The 22,499-nt window shown below is 39.6% G+C and overlaps 1 protein-coding gene across 4 annotated transcripts in view; it reads right to left on the bottom strand.

Moving 5' to 3' along the window:
- flnba (filamin B a) overlaps positions 1–22,499 on the bottom strand; it is an 80,552-nt gene that overhangs the window by 42,729 nt on the left and 15,324 nt on the right. For all 4 annotated transcript variants that reach the window (XR_014532298.1, XR_014532299.1, XM_083534338.1 and 1 more), the window contains exons 2-3: positions 1,749–1,997; positions 1,361–1,458 (exon numbers count right to left, since the gene is read on the bottom strand). Coding sequence is in view for 2 of the 4 variants with exons in the window: in XM_083534338.1 (XP_083390464.1) it covers positions 1,361–1,458; positions 1,749–1,997 (347 nt within the window). In the remaining 2 variants the exon portion in view is untranslated. The remainder of the gene's footprint in view (positions 1–1,360; positions 1,459–1,748; positions 1,998–22,499) is intronic.

Here is a 22,499-nt window from a genome sequence, read left to right as displayed (position 1 = left end):
GTGTCATAAAATACAAGAGCCAATCATGCTCCAATATGCAAATTTGCACCATGCATGATGTGGTTTCGAATGCGAAGGAGGTGGATAGTTTGCTGAGATGTGATCCGAAGATCAATAAATCAGAATAGAAATTGACTGTAGGCCTCTTTTCTGAACCGCCAAGATCACGTATTATTCGCAGTTTGTGCATTTAACATTTAAAGATAAAAAAAAATGTTTTTAAAGAAAGCAAAAATTTTAAATGAAATTCCATATAATTATTGTAATAAAATTTCATATAATGCAATGTTCACATTTGTAAAGAAAAATAAAAAAATGACGAATAAAATAAATATTTCTGACAATTTATAATTAACAAAATTATATATTTCATTTAACACGCCTCTTATTTCATACTAAAAACAACTTTCATTTTTAATAACATTTTTAAAAAATACTTGCAATTCATGCAATACAACGTAAAAAGTAAAAAAAAAAAAAATTTTCGGCGAGTTATATTTTAAGAAAATGATTAGGTATATTACTTACATTAATACATTATTACATGAAATTAGCATTATAAATCTGTCACTATTCTTTATACAGAACAGAAATCCTACACACATTTCACTTAATACATATATAATATGTAATTTATGTAATAATAATATTTACATTTTATTTATATTTAATGACATTTTTGATGTATGTACCAAAATGATACATACATAATGAACACACAGGAATATAGTGCACTAGTCACTTTTCCCATATTTTACTAGCTTAAATAAATAAACAAATAAATAACCCTGCAAGTTGGACTGTCTCATGCTGAAATGCCACAAATTGGTGTTAAGGTGATAAATGTTTCTTTATAAGGAGGGACATTTCGTTTAAGAGTCAGTCCAGTTCTTTATGTAACCTTTGGCAGAAACAACATTCAAAAGACAAAAGAAACAAAGCATAAGTCCTTTATTTCCATTTGAAGTCCCGGGCACTGGGTGTGTACTCGGTTATTCTGACCTGTACACCTTTCTGTTTGTGAAGGTGTGATTGGGTGTGGGCGTGCCACTTATAAAACATTAATGAAATGGATGTCAGCCTCCTCTTAAACAAATAAAACGTTCAAATGAGATAAGTGTGAAATGCTGCATGTTAAACGATTGAGAAATACATTCACCTTCTTGCTGGCTACAGATAACAAGTCCCACCTTATTTAACGACAAAGTTCAGTCGATCAGAAGGACCACAGCACACCACTCATTCCATGTGTATATGTAATGTATCTCACACATCTGGAAGCTCTTATTCTGGGTTAAATCATCACTGGGTTATGTGAATTGGGGTTTAGGGTCATGTACAGATGCACAGTGCTGCTCACCTGAGGGATTCCCAACCAATCGTCAGCCAGCTGCATGGCTTCTGTAGCATTTTCCACTGGCTTTACTGGGTCCCATGTCTCCCAGTCAGGACACAAACCTAATACACACATGCACACAGACAGAGACACAGAGTTAGAAAATAAGAGAGAGGGACCAAGAAACAGACAGATAAAGAGACAGATGGAAAGACATACACAGACAGATGTCACACACAGACCCACAGACAGACCCACAGACAGACAGACAGAAAGCAGACACACACGAAGGTGAACGACACCTCTAAATTTGCTCTGAACAGAATTTCTACAACAATCACCATCATGTTTCATAACCGAGTGGAACTTTCACACATCTCCCAGCATCAACCTCCACATATCACACACGCACCTGGAGCACAGCTGTCCACTAAAGCTCCCAGAGCCCTGCCATCCCTCCAGTCCTGACTGAAGTTACTGATGGGCAGGTCAGGGACTTTGTTCTGGACCCAGGTCAAGAGCCTCTGCTTGGGTGTCGCCTTCTTAGAATCTTCATCCTCGTCTTCCTCCCACATAGGCATGGAGATGGAGTAGTGCAGAATGAGTGTCCAGACCATACCCAGGATCAGCTTCAGGTTTCCGTCCACGATTGCTTTACTGTCTGCACACACGGAAGCAGACATGAAGGTGATTTACGGCTCACAGTGACTATAGTAAAAGTGACTACAGCTCAGACGAATGACTTTTCTTTTAGCCCCATTACAAAATTATTGTGCAAGTAAACAGAAAGTACTGAAAAGTTAGAATCATTATTGTGAGTTGTCAAAACAGCAGTCAAAAAAAAAAAAGTTTTATAAAAGTATATATATATATATATATATATTTATAAGTATATATATTATTATTTTTTTCCCTATGATTTTTCCCTTTCTTTAAACAGATAATAAATATTATATATTTAATATTTACTCCCCCTGAAATTTGTCGTATAAATAAATAACTCACTAAACATCACTTTTTAATCAAGCAATTCAACAATTTAAAAACACAATCATTACTTTACAACATTTACTAGAATATTTAGTCTTCATGCTCTATGTTGAGTTTGGTTTCACTAATAATTAACATATATTTGCATAAAGCATTCATATTTGTCCATGCTCATGTTGATTTGAGATTTAAGTTACACAGAATATAGATTAACATGGCAGAGGTAGAACTGCATGAACTTTTTTTTTCCACAAAGGCCTGTTTGTTGAAAAGCCATGCGTTAGAAGTCAGAAAACACAAGTAAATGTATGATTTGCTGTCTGTCTGAACCAAAGAAATAGGAGTGAACTATCTGCACCATACTGAATTGCATAGCATCATATTTTTTTCAGAGATTTTTTTTACATTTTTTTTTTAGACTAATAGTAATTTTTTTTACCTTTTAATATTCATTTCAAATAGTTTTTAATTCAAACGCATTTTGTTTTATCATTTGAACACCCCCCCCCCCCCATGCACTCTGCAGTGTGCTATATATACAGTGAGGAAAATAAGTATTTGAACACCCTGCTATTTTGCAAGTTCTCCCACTTAGAAATCATGGAGGGGTCTGAAATTGTCATCGTAGGTGCATGTCCACTGTGAGAGACATAATCTAAAAAAAAAATCCAGAAATCACACTGTATGATTTTTGAAACTATTTATTTGTATGATACAGCTGCAAATAAGTATTTGAACACCTGAGAAAGTCAATGTTAATATTTGGTACAGTAGCCTTTGTTTGCAATTACAGAGGTCAAACATTTCCAGTAGTTTTTCACCAGGTTTGCACACACTGCAGGAGGGATTTTGGCCCACTCCTCCACACAGATCTTCTCTAGATCAGTCAGGTTTCTGGCCTGTCGCTGAGAAACACGGAGTTTGAGCTCCCTCCAAAGATTCTCTATTGGGTTTAGGTCTGGAGACTGGCTAGGCCACACCAGAACCTTGATATGCTTCTTACAGAGCCACTCCTTGGTTATCCTGGCTGTGTGCTTTGGGTCATTGTCATGTTGGAAGACCCAGCCTCGACCCATCTTCAATGCTCTAACTGAGGGAAGGAGGTTGTTCCCCAAAATCTCGCAATACATGGCCCCGGTCATCCTCTCCTTAATACAGTGCAGTCGCCCTGTCCCATGTGCAGAAAAATACCCCCACAGAATGATGCTACCACCCCCATGCTTCACAGTAGGGATGGTGTTCTTGGGATGGTACTCATCATTCTTCTTCCTCCAAACACGTTTAGTGGAATTATGACCCAAAAGTTCTATTTTGGTCTCATCTGACCATATGACTTTCTCCCATGACTCCTCTGGATCATCCAAATGGTCATTGGCAAACTTAAGACGTGCCTGGACATGTGCTGGTTTAAGCAGGGGAACCTTCCGTGCCATGCATGATTTCAAACCATGACGTCTTAGTGTATTACCAACAGTAACCTTGGAAACAGTGGTCCCAGCCCTTTTCAGGTCATTGACCAGCTCCTTCCGGGTAGTTCTGGGCTGATTTCTCACCTTCCTTAGGATCATTGAGACCCCACGAGGTGAGATCTTGCATGGAGCCCCAGTCCGAGGGAGATTGACAGTCATGTTTAGCTTTTTCTATTTTCTAATGATTGCTCCAACAGTGGACCTTTTTTCACCAAGCTGCTTGGCAATTTCCCTGTAGCCCTTTCCAGCCTTGTGGAAGTGTACAATTTTGTCTCTAGTGTCTTTGGACAGCTCTTTGGTCTTGGCCATGTTAGTAGATGGATTCTTACTGATTGTATGGGGTGGACAGGTGTCTTTATGCAGCTAACGACCTCAAACAGGTGCATCTAATTTAGGATAATAAATGTAGTGGAGGTGGACATTTTAAAGGCAGACTAACAGGTCTTTGAGGGTCAGAATTCTAGCTGATAGACAGGTGTTCAAATACTTATTTGCAGCTGTATCATACAAATAAATAGTTTAAAAATCATATATTGTGATTTCTGGATTTTTTTTTTAGATTATGTCTCTCACAGTGGACATGCACCTACGATGACAATTTCAGACCCCTCCATGATTTCTAAGTGGAAGAACTTGCAAAATAGCAGAGTGTTCAAATACTTATTTTCTTCACTGTATATATACATATACACACACACACACACACACACACACACACACACCCTATACAGACACACACACACACACACTGAATATAAAAACAGGATCCTCCTGGTTGTACTGTTTCCATCCAGACTGTATCAGCAAGTTAGGTTACTCTGTACCAGGCGGTGTATTAAGACAGCACTGACCGAGATTATGCTTAACCCATGCCAAGATAAAACATGGTCTAGGCCACAGAGATAAAAAATAAATAAATAAATGTATACGGAAAAAAAATTAATGAAACAATAAAAATTTATTTAAATGAAATTCTAGATCATTTCTAGAGTAAAACCAGAGGTCTTAATTTCTCAAGACTCGTTACTGTCCAGATTCACATTCCCTACAATGAAGATCGTGATCCTCATTTTTTCTGCACCTGCCTGATTCATCCTGATGACCTACTTCTGGATGGAGTTCTCTTCAATTGGACACCACTTTCTACTGCTAAAGACGGTTCCACAGGAAGAGCCTAAAGATCCATGATGGATTTGGACTGGAATTAATACAATCAGTTTTCTACAATGGATTAAGACTGCAATTGCCATGAGCAGATTTGCATCCAAATGTCCATCAGTGAACAGTACAAGTACCTCAACAATTATAGAACTTGAATGGACATTCGGTGTCACTCAAATAAGGATAGGTTCCCTTTTGAATCTGGTTCCTCAAGTTTTCTTTATCATACCATCTCAGCCAGTGGTGACAGTGGCAAGGGAAAACCCCCTAACTCATTAGTGATGAAAAGTAAAAGACTAATTTATGTCATAAAAAATATAAATAAATAAATAAATAAAAAAATGCACATTCACAATCTATTTGATTCTGTGAAGCTGCTTTGGGACAATGTCCATTGTTAGATGTGCAATACACTTAAAACTGTATCTCACATCTTGTCTATTCTCCTCAATGTTTTGGAATGTGATATTCAGGGCCACCTTGAGGAAACATTACAGATAATACAGCCACACCTTAAAAGCACCACCCACTCCACTGACGAAAGAGTGCACACGTGGGTGTACAAGTGTGTAACACTCCCTCTTTGTGTCGCACTATCAGCCATCTCTCGCAAACATCCTCTTAACCGGCGCCGAAATAATGAGCGGTGGAACTGAACTTTAGCCCAAAGGCGAGGCGAGGCGAGGCGAGGCAGAACGCTCAGCTTGAACAGCAATGCACCAAGTCCCTACCTGGGTTTTCATTAACATTATAGATCAAATAACTCTTTTGTGAGGTGATAAATCAGCTTTGTACTTTGTAAAATGTGAGATCTGACAGGAGGACAGGTTACACACAAAAATAACCACACTGATATTAGCCTGACTGGCTAATGAGACAATAAAACATGGTAAATTATGAGAGAGTGCATTTTTCCTTAGATTAAAGGGAATTCCATCTTTGGCTGAGAGGCGAGGAAGCTAAACTGGCCGTTTGCTTTAGGTGGAAGATCTGGTGTTACTCTCTCCACTGTCAATCATAATGACACTAGAGCTGATGTATATTGAATATAGTGGAGAGTAAGTTTGTTACTGATTACTGGGAGATTAATACAAAAATCCCAGCCACACCAAGCTGCCATTCCTGGGCCCCTGACCCAAGGCCCTTAGCTGATCAGCTGATCAGTTGTATGAATGAGATAAATGTAAGTTGCTCTGGATATTGACGTCTGCCAAATGCAGTCAATGTAAAATGTTGCATTGCCTTGTTCAGTCTCCATGATTGTGAATTCTTGATTAAATAAACAAATTTCGATAATATACTGAGAAATTGTTAACACCACAGTCACACGCACCAGGCTGTCCGACACACTGACCCATTGCCCTGAAGAATTTAATTTTCACTCCACATCACGTCCACATCGCCGTGAGACTGAGAGCTCTGACGCTTCCACTCCACTGACGAGCCAGCCGAGAATGTTCTGGCAAGGCTTCAAAGAACCACGCAGTGCCAGACAGGGGCCAAGACGGCCACTGGGGCTCTGCATTCAGCCAAACATAATTCATTAGTGCTGGGTTCTACATCACACACAGCCCTCTACCTCACCAGGGGTGCTTAATGGAATTTCCATCAGGAGCTGCACGGCTGCAGGAGATGCTCGGCATGGAAAAAAACGAACACGCACATAAAACGCTTGCCATTTCAAATCGAGATTCAGTAAATACAAAGTAAAAACTGAGTAAATTGAGTCTTTTAAGGGAAAGCGTTGACATTAGACTTATCCTCATTGGCATAGTTGTGTATGACCATGGTATTTAAACGTAACCCTAAACTCTGCAATGCAAAACAATAGCAACAAATATTTATTTTTAGCGTGGTGTCTGTAATTAAAATGTTTTTGTATTCTAAAGTTCACGTTCAGACTACAGATTAACAGCAGACGCAAGGTTCTGTCAGGTTTCTTTTAAGGGGCTTCATACAATGATACCATCATATAATTGCATGGATATATTTACAGAAAAAGCCGTGAACATGATACTGGGCCATGTGCTATCTAAAGTGTGAAGCTCTCTCCTGACTGAAGCGGTCATCATAATGTTTACTTTCTAAACACTTTCCAGGAAAACCATCTTGATGATATAAATCACAGCAACTCAGTTGTAAAAATCACTTCCTAAGCATCCATCATCGTGTGTTTACTGGGCTGCAACATTTACTTGATCGCAGACGTCCATTAGCAAACATGAGATTCATTATGAGAACCCTTTATAGCTAATCTTTTTCCATGACTTATGCGACAGCTGTTGCTTGCGGCAACATTGTCTTTCAGTGACTCACATCTGCAGACTGTCCAAACATTAACATCAATAATACAATTCGAATGTCCTTTACTAAGTAAACAGCTTAAGGCAACCAAATCATACCCATCTTCTGGCCATGGTTGACTGAAATTCTAGTCAAGCATGTCAACAATTAAGACCATTGTAGAAAAGAAAAAAAAATAAATACTACATAGAAACTCAATCTCACAAGAAAGTCCTATCAAAAATCCCAAAATCCATGTAAAAAGTTCACCTTTACCTCCACTGGTTTTCTATTTGTATATCAGCACATGAAGAAAGAAGGCAACAGAATAGGCTTGGGCGTGAAAACATGGAAGAACAAAGAAGCAAATGGAGAATGAAAACCTTTTTGGGTTAATGACCATTTTATTCGATTTAATTTATTCTGTTGCTTTAGTTTTAATTCTAAACAATGAAAAGAAGAATGCTGCATAAGGTACACTACATGGACAACAGTATTGAGACACCTGACTCTTTCAGCCATATGTTATTCTTACATTTACATTTATGATAATTGGTAGACGAGGTTATCCAGAGTGACTTTCATACAACTTAGCAGCTATGGGGTTAAGGGCCTTGCTCAGGGGCCCAGGAGTCTCAGCTTGGTGTGGCTGAAATTTGAACTCCTACCATCAGATTCTTCAGTTACCAAAGTTACATAAAGTTTCTTTTCGGCTTCTCCCGTTAGGGGGCGCCACAGCGGATCATCCGCACGTTTGATTTGGCACGTTTTACACTGGATGCCCTTCCTAACGCAACCCTCCCCAATTTATCCGGGCTTGGGACCGGCACTAAGAGTGGCTGGGGATGGTTCCCTGACCGGGAATCGAACCCGGGTCGCAGCGGTGGGAGCGCTGCATCTTAACCACTAGACCACCAGGGGACCTAGTTACCAAAGTTACATAAAACTTTCTTTTCGGCTTCTCCCGTTAGGGGTCGCCACAGCGGATCCTCCGCACGTTTGATTTGGCACATGTTTTACGCTGGATGCCCTTCCTAACGCAACCCTCCCCAATTTATCCGGGCTTGGGACCGGCACTAAGAGTGGCTGGGGATGGTTCCCTGACCGGGAATCGAACCCGGGTCGCAGCGGTGGGAGCGCTGCATCTTAACCACTAGACCACCAGGGGACCTAGTTACCAAAGTTACATAAAGGTACATAATTGTATAGGATGTCTTCGGGTGTAGTAGCATTAAACTTCACTTGAACTAGAAGAGCCAGACCTGCTCCAGGATGACAATGTCCCTCTGCACAAAGCCAGCTCCATGAAGATCTGGTTTGCATGGTTTGAAGTGAAAAATCTTGAGTGGCCTACTTTAGAGCTATAGCTCCAATCCTATTGGGACACCAGTACCTCACTTTACTAACACCCTTGTGGTTAAATGAGCACAAATCTCCACAATCACACTCCATAATCGAGTGGAACATCTTTCCAGAAAAGTGAAGGTTATTATAACAGCAAACTAAATGCAGAATAGGATGTTCAAAAAGATGTTCAAACTTATGGACACGTGTCTACAAACACTTGTCAATGTAGTGTTTCAAAAATTCCATCCAAACTTCTACACTAGTTATCTTCATGAAATCCTGTCATGATCATCTTTAGTCATGGTGGAAGTGAGCAACGGATCCTGCTGAAAGTGACCAGTAACAACGTGTAAAAATAGGGATGCAGGTCAAAGCCTCATGCAGGAAAAGGGATAGAGGCGGAGAAGAGCAGATACAAAATTAAAATAGCCCAATATTACTATCGTGGTGTAAAGCTGTAAGGGTTGGTGACCCGGGAACTTCGTGGAAGTGAAGATAAGGAGCAATAGAGGTGAAAATAGAATTATGAGTGCCGGAGGAAAGGTGAAGACAGAGTGCAGAATGAAGTGCAGAAGGTGGAGGTAAGAAGGAAGGACCATAGAACGAAACACACTGAGAGAACTCTGTATTCAGCTTCCCAGTGACTAAATAGGTCCGAGGTGGTGTGATAATAGTACATGTGCAATACAAGTTAGCATCCTCGTGAGCACACACAGCCCTCGTTGTCTATACACCCACACTGCGTTATTGATTTCTCCTAGGGAACAGGTCCAGCTCGATCACAACTAAAAATGCTGATTTTAGCTATAAAATTACCCTCTGACTGAGTATAGAGATGAAAAAACCATCCAATAAGCAGAATATCTGACCTGAACACTTATCGGTTTTCGCCGTGCTACGAAGGCAATCGAAGTAAAGAAAGACAGTCGTGGAAAAAGTGTGTTGACGCATCAGATTTAAAAAAGATGAAAAGAAGAAAAAGAGAAAATCCCAGGTGGTGAAAGGAAGAAGAAATGAAGCGGTCCTTCCTATTAAACCAACAAACACTAGAGGGATGAGACATGGCATAGCTTTGCCTTTGCTTTCCGATCAAGATGGACCCTGGATGTAACAAAAAAAAGAAAAAATGTCAAATATATTTTATAGGTGGAATCAATAAACCTAAAGAAAATGATGACATGCTCAGATTTACAGCATTGTGGAAATTAAAGTTCATTTTCAGAGTATCAGGTATCCAGCCACTGTTATAATGGTTTCCAGTGTGGGGGTCTGGGAAACCCATAAGCATTATTAAAAAATATACAGTCTAAATTTATTTGAGTTGTTGAAATCACAACCAACTATTATCAACATTGTTCTATTTATTATTGCGTTTTCACACGTATAAGTTTGAACAGTCCCTTAAATTGAATAGCTTCAATCCAATTAGCAATTACATGAAATATGTAGCTGTATAAATTACTGTCAACTTGTCAAATGTGTTGTGGTAGTTCTTGAACATGAAGCACTAAAGCACACAATTAGTTACGCATTTAAATGTTGAAATTAATCTGTACAGAGAAAGATATCAACATGAAGTGTGTCACTATATATATTTATATATATCATAATAACGACCAACAAAAAGTACTGCATCAAAGCAGTACAAATTGACGAGTCTATGATCGTCTGTGATACATAAAAAAACCTACATTTTAATGTAAATCAATACATTCTATTGCAACTATCCTAAATGGCTAATCATATAAAATAATAATAATAATAATAATAATAATAATAATAATACTTAAATTAATTTCTGAAAAGTGCATTATGACCCAATTTATCACAATACATATATATATATATATTGTATCATATCACCCAAACCTAACTGCGTGCCTAACCGCTGTTTATATATAAATATATAGAGGGGTGTGTGTGTGTGTGTGTGTGTGTGTGTGTGTGTGTGTGTGTGTGTCATCTGCTGAATCAGAATCAGGTTTATTGGCCAAGTGTGTTGACACACACAAGGAATTTGGTTCCAGCTGTTAGTGTGTGTACTAACAGCTCGCGCGCACACACGCACACGCACGCACACGCACACGCACACGCACACGCACACACAGTATATATACAGTAATAATCCTGAAAAGAGACATTTCTAATCTAACTTCCAATAAAAGGTTCCATATTTTCCATAATGTTCTTTATAAGTTCTCAGTGGTTCAGCAATAACCTGTTTTTGGCATAATAGGATTCTTCAACCCTACATATCAATCATATATGTTGTAATCTACATGCCTGGCCAAAGGAAATTTATGTTCTTAAAATTTCACACTAGAAAAAAAGAAAGAAAAAAAAAGCGATAAAGTTAAGCCTCCTTTTAATAACGGGAACCAGAAATCCATCTGGAAATCTACTTTTTATGACATACTCATACACCAGAAACAACTGTTGTATGAACTAATACTCTTCTTTCCTCCTCTCGCTCGCACTCGATACACGGCTCAGAACATTCAAGAGCCGTAAAAAAACTTTCAAGAATTTCTGAAAGCTATGACCAGTGATATCAGCACACAGTATCTGTGAAACTGCTAAACTATGAGTTCTTGTGGTCAAAAAATAAATAAATAAATAAAAATAAAAAAAAACAGCTTGTCAAAATTATAATTAAGTGAGCAACCAGTTTTAAAATAGAGGGAAAAAAAAAAAAGAGCTGCACATAATACTTAGAAGACTTGTGATTATAAGGGAATTTCGAGTGTTTTTGGTTGCTATGGAGACAAAGCAAACAATGCTGCAGGTTTAGGGGGAGGAGTGAAGCCGCAGCTCTGTTATCGTCGAGTTGAGACTCGGGACAGCAAGGACACCGAAAGTCCTTCACAAGGCTGAAAGCGACACAGGAATGCAAGAGAAAATGGTAGCAGAATTATAGTCTGGGGAGTTTACGTGAATCTTGTTTTAAATAAATAACATGGAGAGATTTTGAGAAAATGAACCATACATGAATCAACAGGCAATTTCAATGCAGACTTTATCCACAAAGCTTAACAAGCGCCTGAGGACATTCATGTCATGTTCAGAGAACATGATGGAACATACACAAAAGTATTGGGACAATTGACTTTTCTAGCTATATGTGTTTTTCCTTTTTTTTTTCCAGCTACATATATTGGTTCTTCTTTCTTACCACAAAGTTAGAGGGCAACAACTTTATAGGACGTCTTTGGATGTAGCAGCATTAAATGTTTCCCCGTCACTTAAACTAGTGCACAAAATCAATTCCATGATGATCTTCTTTACATTGGTTGGAATGGAAGACCATAAGTAGCCTACTAAGGAGCTCAACCCTACTGAACACCTTTGGGATGAATTGGAACACAGACCGCACCACAGGCTTCCTCGCCTCACCTACATCAGTACCTCAATTTACTAACACCACTGCTGTTGATTGAATCTCCACAAATCTCCAAAACCTGGTGGAGCATCTTCCCAGAAACGTGGAGGTTATTATAACAGAAATTAGAAACTAAATGTTGAACGAGATGTTCAAAAAGCACAATCTTACGGTCAGGTGTAAACAAACTTGTTTTCCTTTTCACCCTTCTAACAGTTTTATGACGTATGTAGAACCTGCTAAAGCATCAGATTTCAAGATCATCCACTGCGTTAAAAGCAGGGCATTTTACATTGGTTTCTTGATTATTTAAAGCGACTATAATTATCCAAATCGATGAGTGTGGGAACAGCACAGAGCCAGCGACTGCTTTGAGCTGCCAAGAAGGCTACAGTGACAAATAACTACTCTTTACAACCGTGGTGAGCAGCAAAGCATCTCAGAATGCACAATAAGTCAAACCTTAAAAGGTAGACACGCTACAGCAGCAGTAAGACCACACCATGTTGTACAGACCAAGAAGTGAAATCTGAGGCTATAGAGAATAAAGACACTTATTTACCACAACATTATCTATAACCACAAATTAATAAGAAAGCATTAAAATAAATAAATGCACTCTGGCAACCTTTGGCAAAGCTGGAAATTATTCGCCTCTATCTACATAACCCTCATTTTATGATTTCTTGATTTTCCTGAAGAACTCAAGTGTGGGCATTGCTGATTAAACAACAGAGCAGAACATTGTCATTGCAGATCTTTGCTGCATCAAACCAGTGGCGTAACATTCCTGTGGAGGAAAAGCCATAACATAATTACCCACTGCTCTGTGGGTGAAACGAGCACCAGTGGACACATCTCTTCCTTGACATTAGTGGTTAAGCTTTCAGAACTTCGGGTACAATTTCGGCAGTTTGGCAGCAGTTGCTTCGGAAAGAAGTATTCTACATCGTGCATGTGTGTGTGTGTGTGTGTGTGTGTGTGTGTGTGTGAGTGTGTGTATGATGAGTATTTAGGTTGCGCAATAATATGGCGCGAACACAAAACACTGAGCACTGCCTGCTAGAAGAGAAGTGGAAATGATGCAATAGTATTAAGTCATATGGGTTTGGAGTAGGGAGCGCTCATGAGGGTTTCTGGAGGTGGAATTTGCCTGCGCGCACTTGGTTTTTCTTTATTACCATAACAGTATATAAATAGCATGGAAATAATTTTTGCACAATTTTGGTTGATTTTCCAGCGATTGCCCTGCGCTTCCTTCAGCTTTCATGGAACTTGTATGTATACAGCTTTAAAACCTTTTATTTTGCGAGTAAACCTTTTTTTATAGAATTTAAATCAATGCATCAAGATAGGAAATAAAAGACTTCCGCTGAGCAACCAACTTGCACGTAACAAATCTGGGAATCGAAACGTTTAACGTAAAAGAACATTTACAGAGTCCTGCTCAGATTTAAGAGTTTAAAAAAGGGGAAAAGGGTTTAAAAGGTATATAAAATGCAAACGCTGTAAAACTTTAATGATCGCTCTGACCACAAAAAAACAGTCCAAGTTACTGTTACTTTCTTAACCAAAGTTCTAGCGGTGTAAAGCGACTTGAGCAAACATCTGCGCAGAACCTCCTGAATCCAATCACGCATCTCGTTGAATCCAGTAAATTCTCTGGCACACGAGGTGTTGGCATTAAAACATAAAGACGACCTGATTTAGATTTAGAAAAGCGCTGCGGTTAAAATGCTGACACTTCAGCGTGTCATCCCAAAACAGACTAAATCAGTGCCTTCTGGTGCAAGAGTGTGGTCCTGGATGCACCTGGAAGTCATAAACAGGATGCAACTGAATCTACTGCCAAGTGTAAAACAAAGGAAAGAAAAATCGCATAGCTGAGCGGGTTTGTAAAGACACTGCACGGTCAGGCTTGCAACCGCCAACTCCCTCAAAAAACAAAAAGTCATATGCAATAGAACAATGCAGTTAAATGCAGTAAACACAATAAAGATAACTGAACTCCTTCATATAAATCAGATACAATAACAAGCTTTAGTCCTGTGTCTAAATTAGAGCTGAGGATTTGCATAACAGATCAGACCAAATTTTTATTTAAGAAATGTGCCTGTCATGCACTGAATGCAGGAGAGAGTCATGAAACCTTCATAAACCCCGTGACCCTCAGGGGCAAACGCACTCTAAACCTTCTCAGGGAAAATTTTATGTTGTTAAAGGTGTGACTCAACCACCATTAAGTGCTCAGGAACATACTGAACTCAATATGGTGCAGGACATTCTCAACTCCAGCTGATCGAAATGTTAATAAAGTGAAATAAATTATAATAATAAAAATAAATAAGTAAAAACTGCAGAGGGTTTTGCCCTTTTCTTGCTTTTTCAGTGTATTCGGCATAAGGGCATGTTCTAGAAGCAGCATCATGGATAATCACCGTAACTATTGGTTACACAGTTACGTCAAGATTACGAAAAAACGTAGTCGTGAGAACGAGAAAACAAGAAAGAGAAAAAACAATGCATGGACTCTTAGGCCTTTCGTATAACAATAGATCTAATTTAATGTAATAACATAAGACCAACATGGTAGCTAGGTAAATGCTTCGAAACTGACTATGAAAAGTAATTATTTCACCCTCAACCAAACAAGTAGCATGTTATTAGCCAAACTCGAACAAAGCGAGTGTACATATGCCATTTATAACATTAGCCATTAATTACTAGTCAATTGTTGGAGTCTGTGAGCTCATGTATGTAAAGGAGGACAGAGAGCTGGAATACCATCACATCAATAGTTCTATATCGAGCAACATCTTTACCTTCATCCTTCACAGAACATGAAAGTTGAGATCTGATCAGTGGGTTCAGATGAATAGGTGACCAAATGGTGTAGGAATTACAATTCAAGCCGATGGGTGTAGTGCAGCATTGGGTGTTCTTCAACACAAGTCATACCACTGTAAAGCATGTTATGAAAGCTTAAAAGCTTTTTCTCCCCCCAAAAGTCCATCAAGGAGAAGGTGTTGGACCAATTAAAATGACTTCAGCTCCTTAATTAGAATTAGAAACAGCACAATTCGACCAATCCATATTAACACTGCATATTTCCTGTAGTTTCACACATGACCTCATCGGTGATGTAATGACCCAACAGCTGCGATCTTGCAGACTTTTGGGGGGGTGAGGGGGTGTACGGGTTTGCATGAAATGGTTTGCTGTTTTTCTGGGAAGTGTTACAATAGCCAGCGCAAAATGCTTCGAAAGTCATGCAGGGCAGTAATACTCATCAATTAACAGTGTTAGATCATCTAAACAGTAGATCCAGACAGTAACAGAGGGCAGCTGAATACACGCGACTGCTAATGCCTCCGAGCTCCGAGATTGTTGGGTGTTGACCAATCTAAAGGTGCTTCTGACTGAAAAATGATCTTTACAAGTCCTCTCGCAAGCATTTGAACATTTTTAGAACACCTCAGTACATGGCCTACAGAAAAACAGCAACAGAATAAAAACAGAATCGGATTGAACAATGGGGACAAAGCCAAAAGCCTTGATGTATGACAAAGATTATGTGCCTCGTCGCGTCTGTGGTCCTAATGATGACATCAGCGGCCACCATCGTCTGGGACCGGGGCATGTGGGCTTTTACCAAGTGGAGGGCATTCCTTCACCATGAGATCACCTCCATCCCCTCTGAAAGGAACCATTAAGAAATGGAGGAGAACAAAAGCACCCCATCCCAGAACCCCCATTAACAGTCAGGTCAGGTCATGAAAAACACAGAGAGGCTCCCGTCTGTTTAAATTACTGCGACTTACACTGAATGTTGTGTCAGGTTCGTAATTGTGCACCCTGGAAGAAAAACAACAACGATTTCAAGGTAGACGTTTCAGCAGGCATGGATTTAACAAGGGGGAAAAAACATAACATGTGGTCTATATTAAAAACACACATTTGATAAATAAGAAAATGGCACACTCTTAAGAGCAAGCGCTGATCCCCCGTGTTATACTGCATGCCCTCTGAGATTTATTTGGCTAATATAAAAAGGGTAGCGTAATTTATACAGTCTATGTCAATAAAGAATCAGAATCAAGACAAGTGTTAAAAGTTCAAAGTTCTGGACAAATCTGCTGGGGAAAATATGAATAAGAGGCCAGTTAGCTCATGGGTACGTGATTTAAAGAGGACCGAAGTGGTCCATGTTTGGCTGGTCAATGCTGGTGGTCGCTGAGTCACTTGGTTGGATTAAAATTACACACAATTATCTGAATCTGGTTTGTATAAGTACAAGGATGGAGAAGGTAATGATTCAGTTGTCGTATAAAAAGTGTTGCTTGAGCATTCAATAGCCTTCAATTAAAAGCTATTATACTGATGATGTTCCTTCAGATTACATTTCACTTGCTTCAATGTTTTAATGCAGCAGATAAGAGAGTGAAGGAATCGGCAATCTGTCTAAGAGGCTTTATGAGTTGACGAATTTGCACAAGAAGACTAAAATATCTCAATCTGGGAATCATTTCTTTACACCAAACTGGGTTATCGACATGGTGACACATGGCCACCTTCAAACAAAACTCTAACCAGCTCAAAATCAACCTAGATTTTTGATTAAAACAGTTAATTCTCATTTGAACCTTTAAAAAAACACCCCTGCCAAGCGTATACCCACAGCTTTATCTCACCACATGCACATACATATTCATGACTACACCAGCTTTCATCAATGCTGGAGGGACTATTTGTGGTCTAGTTCCATTCAGACCCCACCATCCTTTTATTAATGCATAGACTTCTTTCAAGGCAGTGACCTCACTCTGCTAAAAGAAGGGCATAAGATGTTCCCACTTAAACAGCAGGAGGTCACCATATGGTTTAGACGGTTATGGCATCTCGATTACGAGTCCATCAAAGAGTAAAAGGGACATTACAGAGATAATCGAGAACATAGATACTGTGTTTATAAGAACGGTCATTGGCGTCATTGGAAATCTTTTACCACGACATGCAAATATTTATTGGTGGGGGTTTATTGGGGTAGGTGACGTCATGAATTACTAAAGGAATGGAACACTTTCTTGAAAATTAATCACTAGCAGTATAGTGTCATGAAGTATCCTGATTATTTTCCAAAAATGCGAATCAATAGTTTTTATCCTTTCATAGCTTTTAAAACAGACATGTTCGTTCCTGTTATCAGTTACGTTTCAGTGGTCATTCAGTCACAAGCCTCTCGACACTAAAAACTCCATCCGTAAATGTTTTCTGTACACAGTGCACTGTAATCATACTGCATAATGTCTTTACTACTACTATTATGCAACAATAAGGATACCCAATAGTCAATGTCTCACTTATGAAAGCGTTTTAGTGACCCATAAAACAAACAAACAAACAAACAAGATCTAAGATTACGAGATTACAGTCGTAGCAATACGAGGACCCTGGACCCTGGACCCTGGACCCTGGCTGAAGCACAGGAGACATCGAACGCTCCGGTGTTCAACTCCTTCATGGTCGATTTCTTCGGTCATCTCCTCATAGTCTCTTGAGAAACAACATATACTCTTTGAAAAGCACGCATTTAAAAATGTCCTCAATGTCGGATTTCTTTTTCCTCCTGAATTAATTTAGTTACCTACATAACCGCCGCAGTGTCTGTTTACTGATTACAACTCCCTGCTGATGCGTCAAAAGACAAAGAATTGCCTAATACCTACATCACAACCTAAAGTAGGATTTAACAATTCATTCATTTTAGGCAAAATGTTTCTCGCAATTCTGATTTGTCTTAAAATATTAGGGGTCTCTCTCTCTCTCTCTCTCTCTCTCTCTCTCTCTCTCTCTCTCTCTCTCTCTCTCTCTCTCTCTCTCGCTCTCTCTCTTCCTCTCTTCCTCTCTCTGAGACACCAGTGATCCTGTCCCTTTCTTCATTCCAGAACCTGCCTACCTCGGGATGGATTCTTCTTCAATTTAAGGCCTCTCAAAGCAGCTGAGGATGGCTGCACATGAACAGCCTAAAGATGCATGAAGATTGATTCGGACTGGAATCAATACAAACAGTTTGCTACAATGACTTAGAGTGTTGCAATATCAGAAAATAGCAAATGATGATGGAACAATGAAGGTTAAAGTGCCATCACAGTGGTTAAGGCTTTGGGTTACTGATCGGAAGGTCAGGGGTTCAAGCCCCAAGAGCGCCAAGTTGCCACTCTTGGGTCCTTGAGCAAGGCCCTTAACCCTCTGTGCTCCAGGGGCACTGTTTAATGGCTTCATAACACGAACAGGATATGCGAAGAAAGAATTTCATTGTGCTTTTAAGTACCTGCGACAAGTATGAAGCACCTCTCTTTTTTTCTTTCATACCATTTCATGGAGATTTTTCTTTCCATTAATGGCTCACTCATTTGGGATAAACTTATAGGGACTAATTTAGGATGCTAAAATCTATACTGGCAAACTATTTATTGCTCTAAAGCTGGGAGTTGGGAATACATCCATTAGTTTAAAAGTCCAACTTTTATTTGCTATTTTGCCAATTAAACAAAATACAGCTTTCTGACCCAGCAGACTCAATAGCAACGATTTTTGCTGATCGGACGTTATTTTCAAAAGATGCATATCACAGAACTGGCAGAAATAAAGTTCAATCAAAAGAGTTTTTGGATTCCACTCAAATGTTTATACAGTGATGAGATACGGAGAAAATTTTTGAACGCCCTTAGGCATGAGGACGAAGAACAAATCGAGCGATCTTGAACGCGTCCAGCGACAGCAGCCGGAGTGATCATGGACAGCTGCAGTACGTAGAGATGTGTGCTGGATGCAATCTTCAGTGCTTGCGTTTCTCATGATTACAACCATTCGAACGTGTTGGCTTCCGTAAACATAAGGTATTCTGTTCGGCATGGTGAACGGAGCTGTTGAAATAACAAGGCTAAACAGGAATCTCTAATCCCGAAGAAATCCCATCCTCCTGCATGGGCTAGCTTACACACACACACACACACACACACACACACACACACACACACACACACACACACACACACACACACACACACACACACACACACACACACACACAGCTGAAAAAGCTGACAAACTGGGTCAAATGTGTTGGGTACAGGGTGGAACAGCAGGACAAGGGAGCTTTGGGAGGCGAATTAGATATCGAGAGTAGAGTTTCAGCGAGGAATAAATGTCCAGATGCGGTTTTCCCCAAAATGTTGAAGTAATAGATTTTCGTTGATATCACCCTTTTCAACTGCATGTTGTAGTCAGAGCAGCTGGGAAGCGTTTTTGTTTGTTTAACTGCTTTCAATAAACGTAATTCTGGGAACGATGCTCCCTGAGATCGCTTTGTGATTATACTTCGAACATTTACATCATTTTATTTCCGCCGACCACAAATCCAATCAGTCCTCACCGCAGTCTCGGTACTTAACCATTTGACTTATTATTATAACATCCGAAATAAAGCCTCCATTTAAAGTTCAACAATGTTTTGAAGAAGCTCATCAGCCGAGACACACGGAGCGCTTTTACACTCGGCACAACGAGAATCACTGTTCAATCACGGAGTTAATGACCTGATTTCTGTCTGCTAGAAAATGAAGGAAATGAGCCTTGGCTAATGTTCATATATCAACTGTCTGGATGAAGTGCACTTTCTCTTGAGATTCAAGAAAAACATCCCTTAAAAAAAAGGGATGTGTGTGTGTGTGTGTGTGTGTGTGTGTGTGTGTGTGTGTGTGTGTCGACACTTCACCTAGCAGGATCTTGGGTTTCCAGGTCTCTAAGGCGGACACAGTACTCCTGTGTAGAGCATTGTGTGATCTCAGAAACCACGCATTGTGTCAAGATGAGGACAAGAACAAAAAGACAGAAAAGGGCTAAAAAACCTCTGTGACGTTCCAAGAAAGAGCTCACTGAACACTTCATTGCTGAAATGATTTTATTCGAAAAAGCCTTTTTAGAAGTTTAAAGGTGCCACATGTTATGGGGAAACATGCTGCAATTACAAAATGATCGGATGAGCAGGACGTTTTCACACGTTCGGTTCTCAAACGCTGTTTTGCTACTTCAAAGTTGAAGCCGAAATCCAAAGATTTCTAACTTTAAACCTTCTACATACTGGAGGCATATTTAAGCATCATGTTAATGTAAGCGTGAAGTCGACCAACACAATTAAGCCGATATTCCGGTTTTCTGAAGACAAACAAATATTGTTACCTCAGTTTTTCTATTTATCTATGTGTATATATATATATAAAGATTATTAATTTCTCTTTATCACCTTTATGAGTCAAAATAACAAATATATCAGATACAAGTAATTTTCCCTTTTTCATATTGTACGTAACCTGGTTTCTTTTCACTTTAGCTTCAAAATTCTTTTCTTGGCCGACAAGTGAAATTTTATGTGGCCTTCTGCTTCTGAAGTTCATGCCATTAAGGTCAAACACACTGTGCATTATGAGATGCTTTTCAGCTTAGGGTTGTTGTAAAGAGTATGCCAGATGTTTGTCTGCATAACTGCAGCTCACTGGATTATTGTTGTTTTTTCTACCTTTCTGTGAGACTGATGTGAGTGTGAACTCCCAAGAATCCAGCACTTTCTGAAATGCGAGGTCTCCGAAAAACCGGTCATTGAGGTCATGTCTTTTTCCCTCGTTTGGTTTGCTGTCACATGAAATGATCCTGATGTGATGATCCATTGTTTAAATAATTGAATGATTAAGGGTGTGTACAAGTGTTGTACAGGACTACAGGATGAAGCATTGAGACTTTTTCAGCCACATGTAGTTCAGTTACCACAAAGTTGGAAATAAAATTTTTCCTTCACTTGAACTATGAGACCTAAACCTGTTCCAGCATGATAATGCCCTTGATCACAAAGCCATGAAGATATGTTTTTACACGGGTTGGAGTGGAAGATCTCCTGCTAGAGCGGCGACTTAAACCCTATAAAACAGCTTTGGGATAATTGTGAATGCTGACTTTACAAAAACTCTTGTACGGTAGTTGAATCTCTCTCTTTATGCACACACACCATAATCTTGGAACATCTTCAGAGAAGAGTACAGATTAATACTTTAGGAATGGGATCTTATGCTTAGGTGTCCACAGATATTGATCCATATAATGTATAAGCACCAGTCCTTAAAATTCCTAGTTTTCCTAAAATTTCACTCTCATTTACTTCAGTTTTTCTAGAAAACCCCAAACTAAAGTGAGCCAGTCGCAGGATGTTTAATGTGAAATGACAGGTACAATATGTAAAAGTCCACCATCATGACCTATTTCAAACATCTAAACCTAACAAGACCAGCTGAAATGCCTCCTCATCTGCCATGAGAGTTACACATGAAGGAGAGGGAAAGAAAAGGTGAGAATAAAAGATGTGTGATCTTCTGTTGAACTTGTCTGGTGTCTAAACTTGCCTTCTTGATGAATTAAAAAAAAGGTTTTGAGGTCCCTTTGTACATGATGTAATCCTGGTTGAGGTGGCCAAAATAAATACAACCGGAGAAGGAGATTCCAGTGTATAACTACTTGCAAAATCTCAAAAGTTACAAGCTTATGACAGATAGACCTGAAACATGCACGACATGAGACGATTACCGTCTCCGTGAACGTGCCAAATAAAGAGATCGTCTTTCTATGGCGTTCTTTGTTTGCACATTCGACTCGTTCTCATAAAACTCCCCTGCGCTCCTTAATCTGTCAAACATGTGTGAGCCGTAAATCCGAAACGGCCAGTGATACCTTTCAGTGGGCAATACGTCGATACTTCTGAATAAGCCCTGGCTTTAAACCAAGGGTGGAGTCTCTTTACGCTTTGAAGGAATTCTTTACACCGATATTCTTCCTCAAAGCTTCTGGTCAAAATCCACATTCAGATTCCATTAAAGTCCGTTAAAACTATCTGCTCGAAGTTCATTCCTGACCCACGGCAGGCCGTAGACCTGCGCTCAGGTGTGTGAATGACTCGGATATGCTTTTGATTATAGGTCTTTTTGAAACATTTGCACCCTGCAGATTAAACACACGTCCAGGGTACGGTTGTGTAAGCGCTAGGCAGAGATGAGATCATCGAATGCTTTTAAGCGAGGGCTGAAAACAGATGGCATGTCATGAGAAGGTAAAACATTAACTTTAATCTTAAACCGGTGCACTGTGCAGGGTCTAAAGAGCGGTGCAACCTATCGCTTCCCCCCCCCCTCAACCACTCGAGGAGCCGTTGCACAATCCGTCAAACGTCTGACGTCTGCAATTTATCTGCAGCTCCTAATCGTTATACATTACATTCAACGTCCAAGTGACCGAAGGATTCGTCAGAAAAAAAATAACTAAACTAGCTGACCCAGGAATTCACAAGCGTTCTGTGGGTCCAAGTACGCAAGAATATTAGCTCACCCGTGATGTCAGCGAGATTGACGACAGGAGTTTCCTGTGCCTGTGGCAAAAACCCAGGTTTTTTTTTTTTTTTCCTAAGGTCAGAGCTTCACTACAAACAACACAA

The sequence above is a fragment of the Silurus aristotelis genome (assembly GCF_946808225.1).
Source record: "Silurus aristotelis genome assembly, chromosome: 28".
NCBI lineage: Eukaryota > Metazoa > Chordata > Actinopteri > Siluriformes > Siluridae > Silurus > Silurus aristotelis.
Note: the sequence above shows the minus strand (reverse complement) of the source record. Positions and strands in the feature narration are given on the sequence as shown.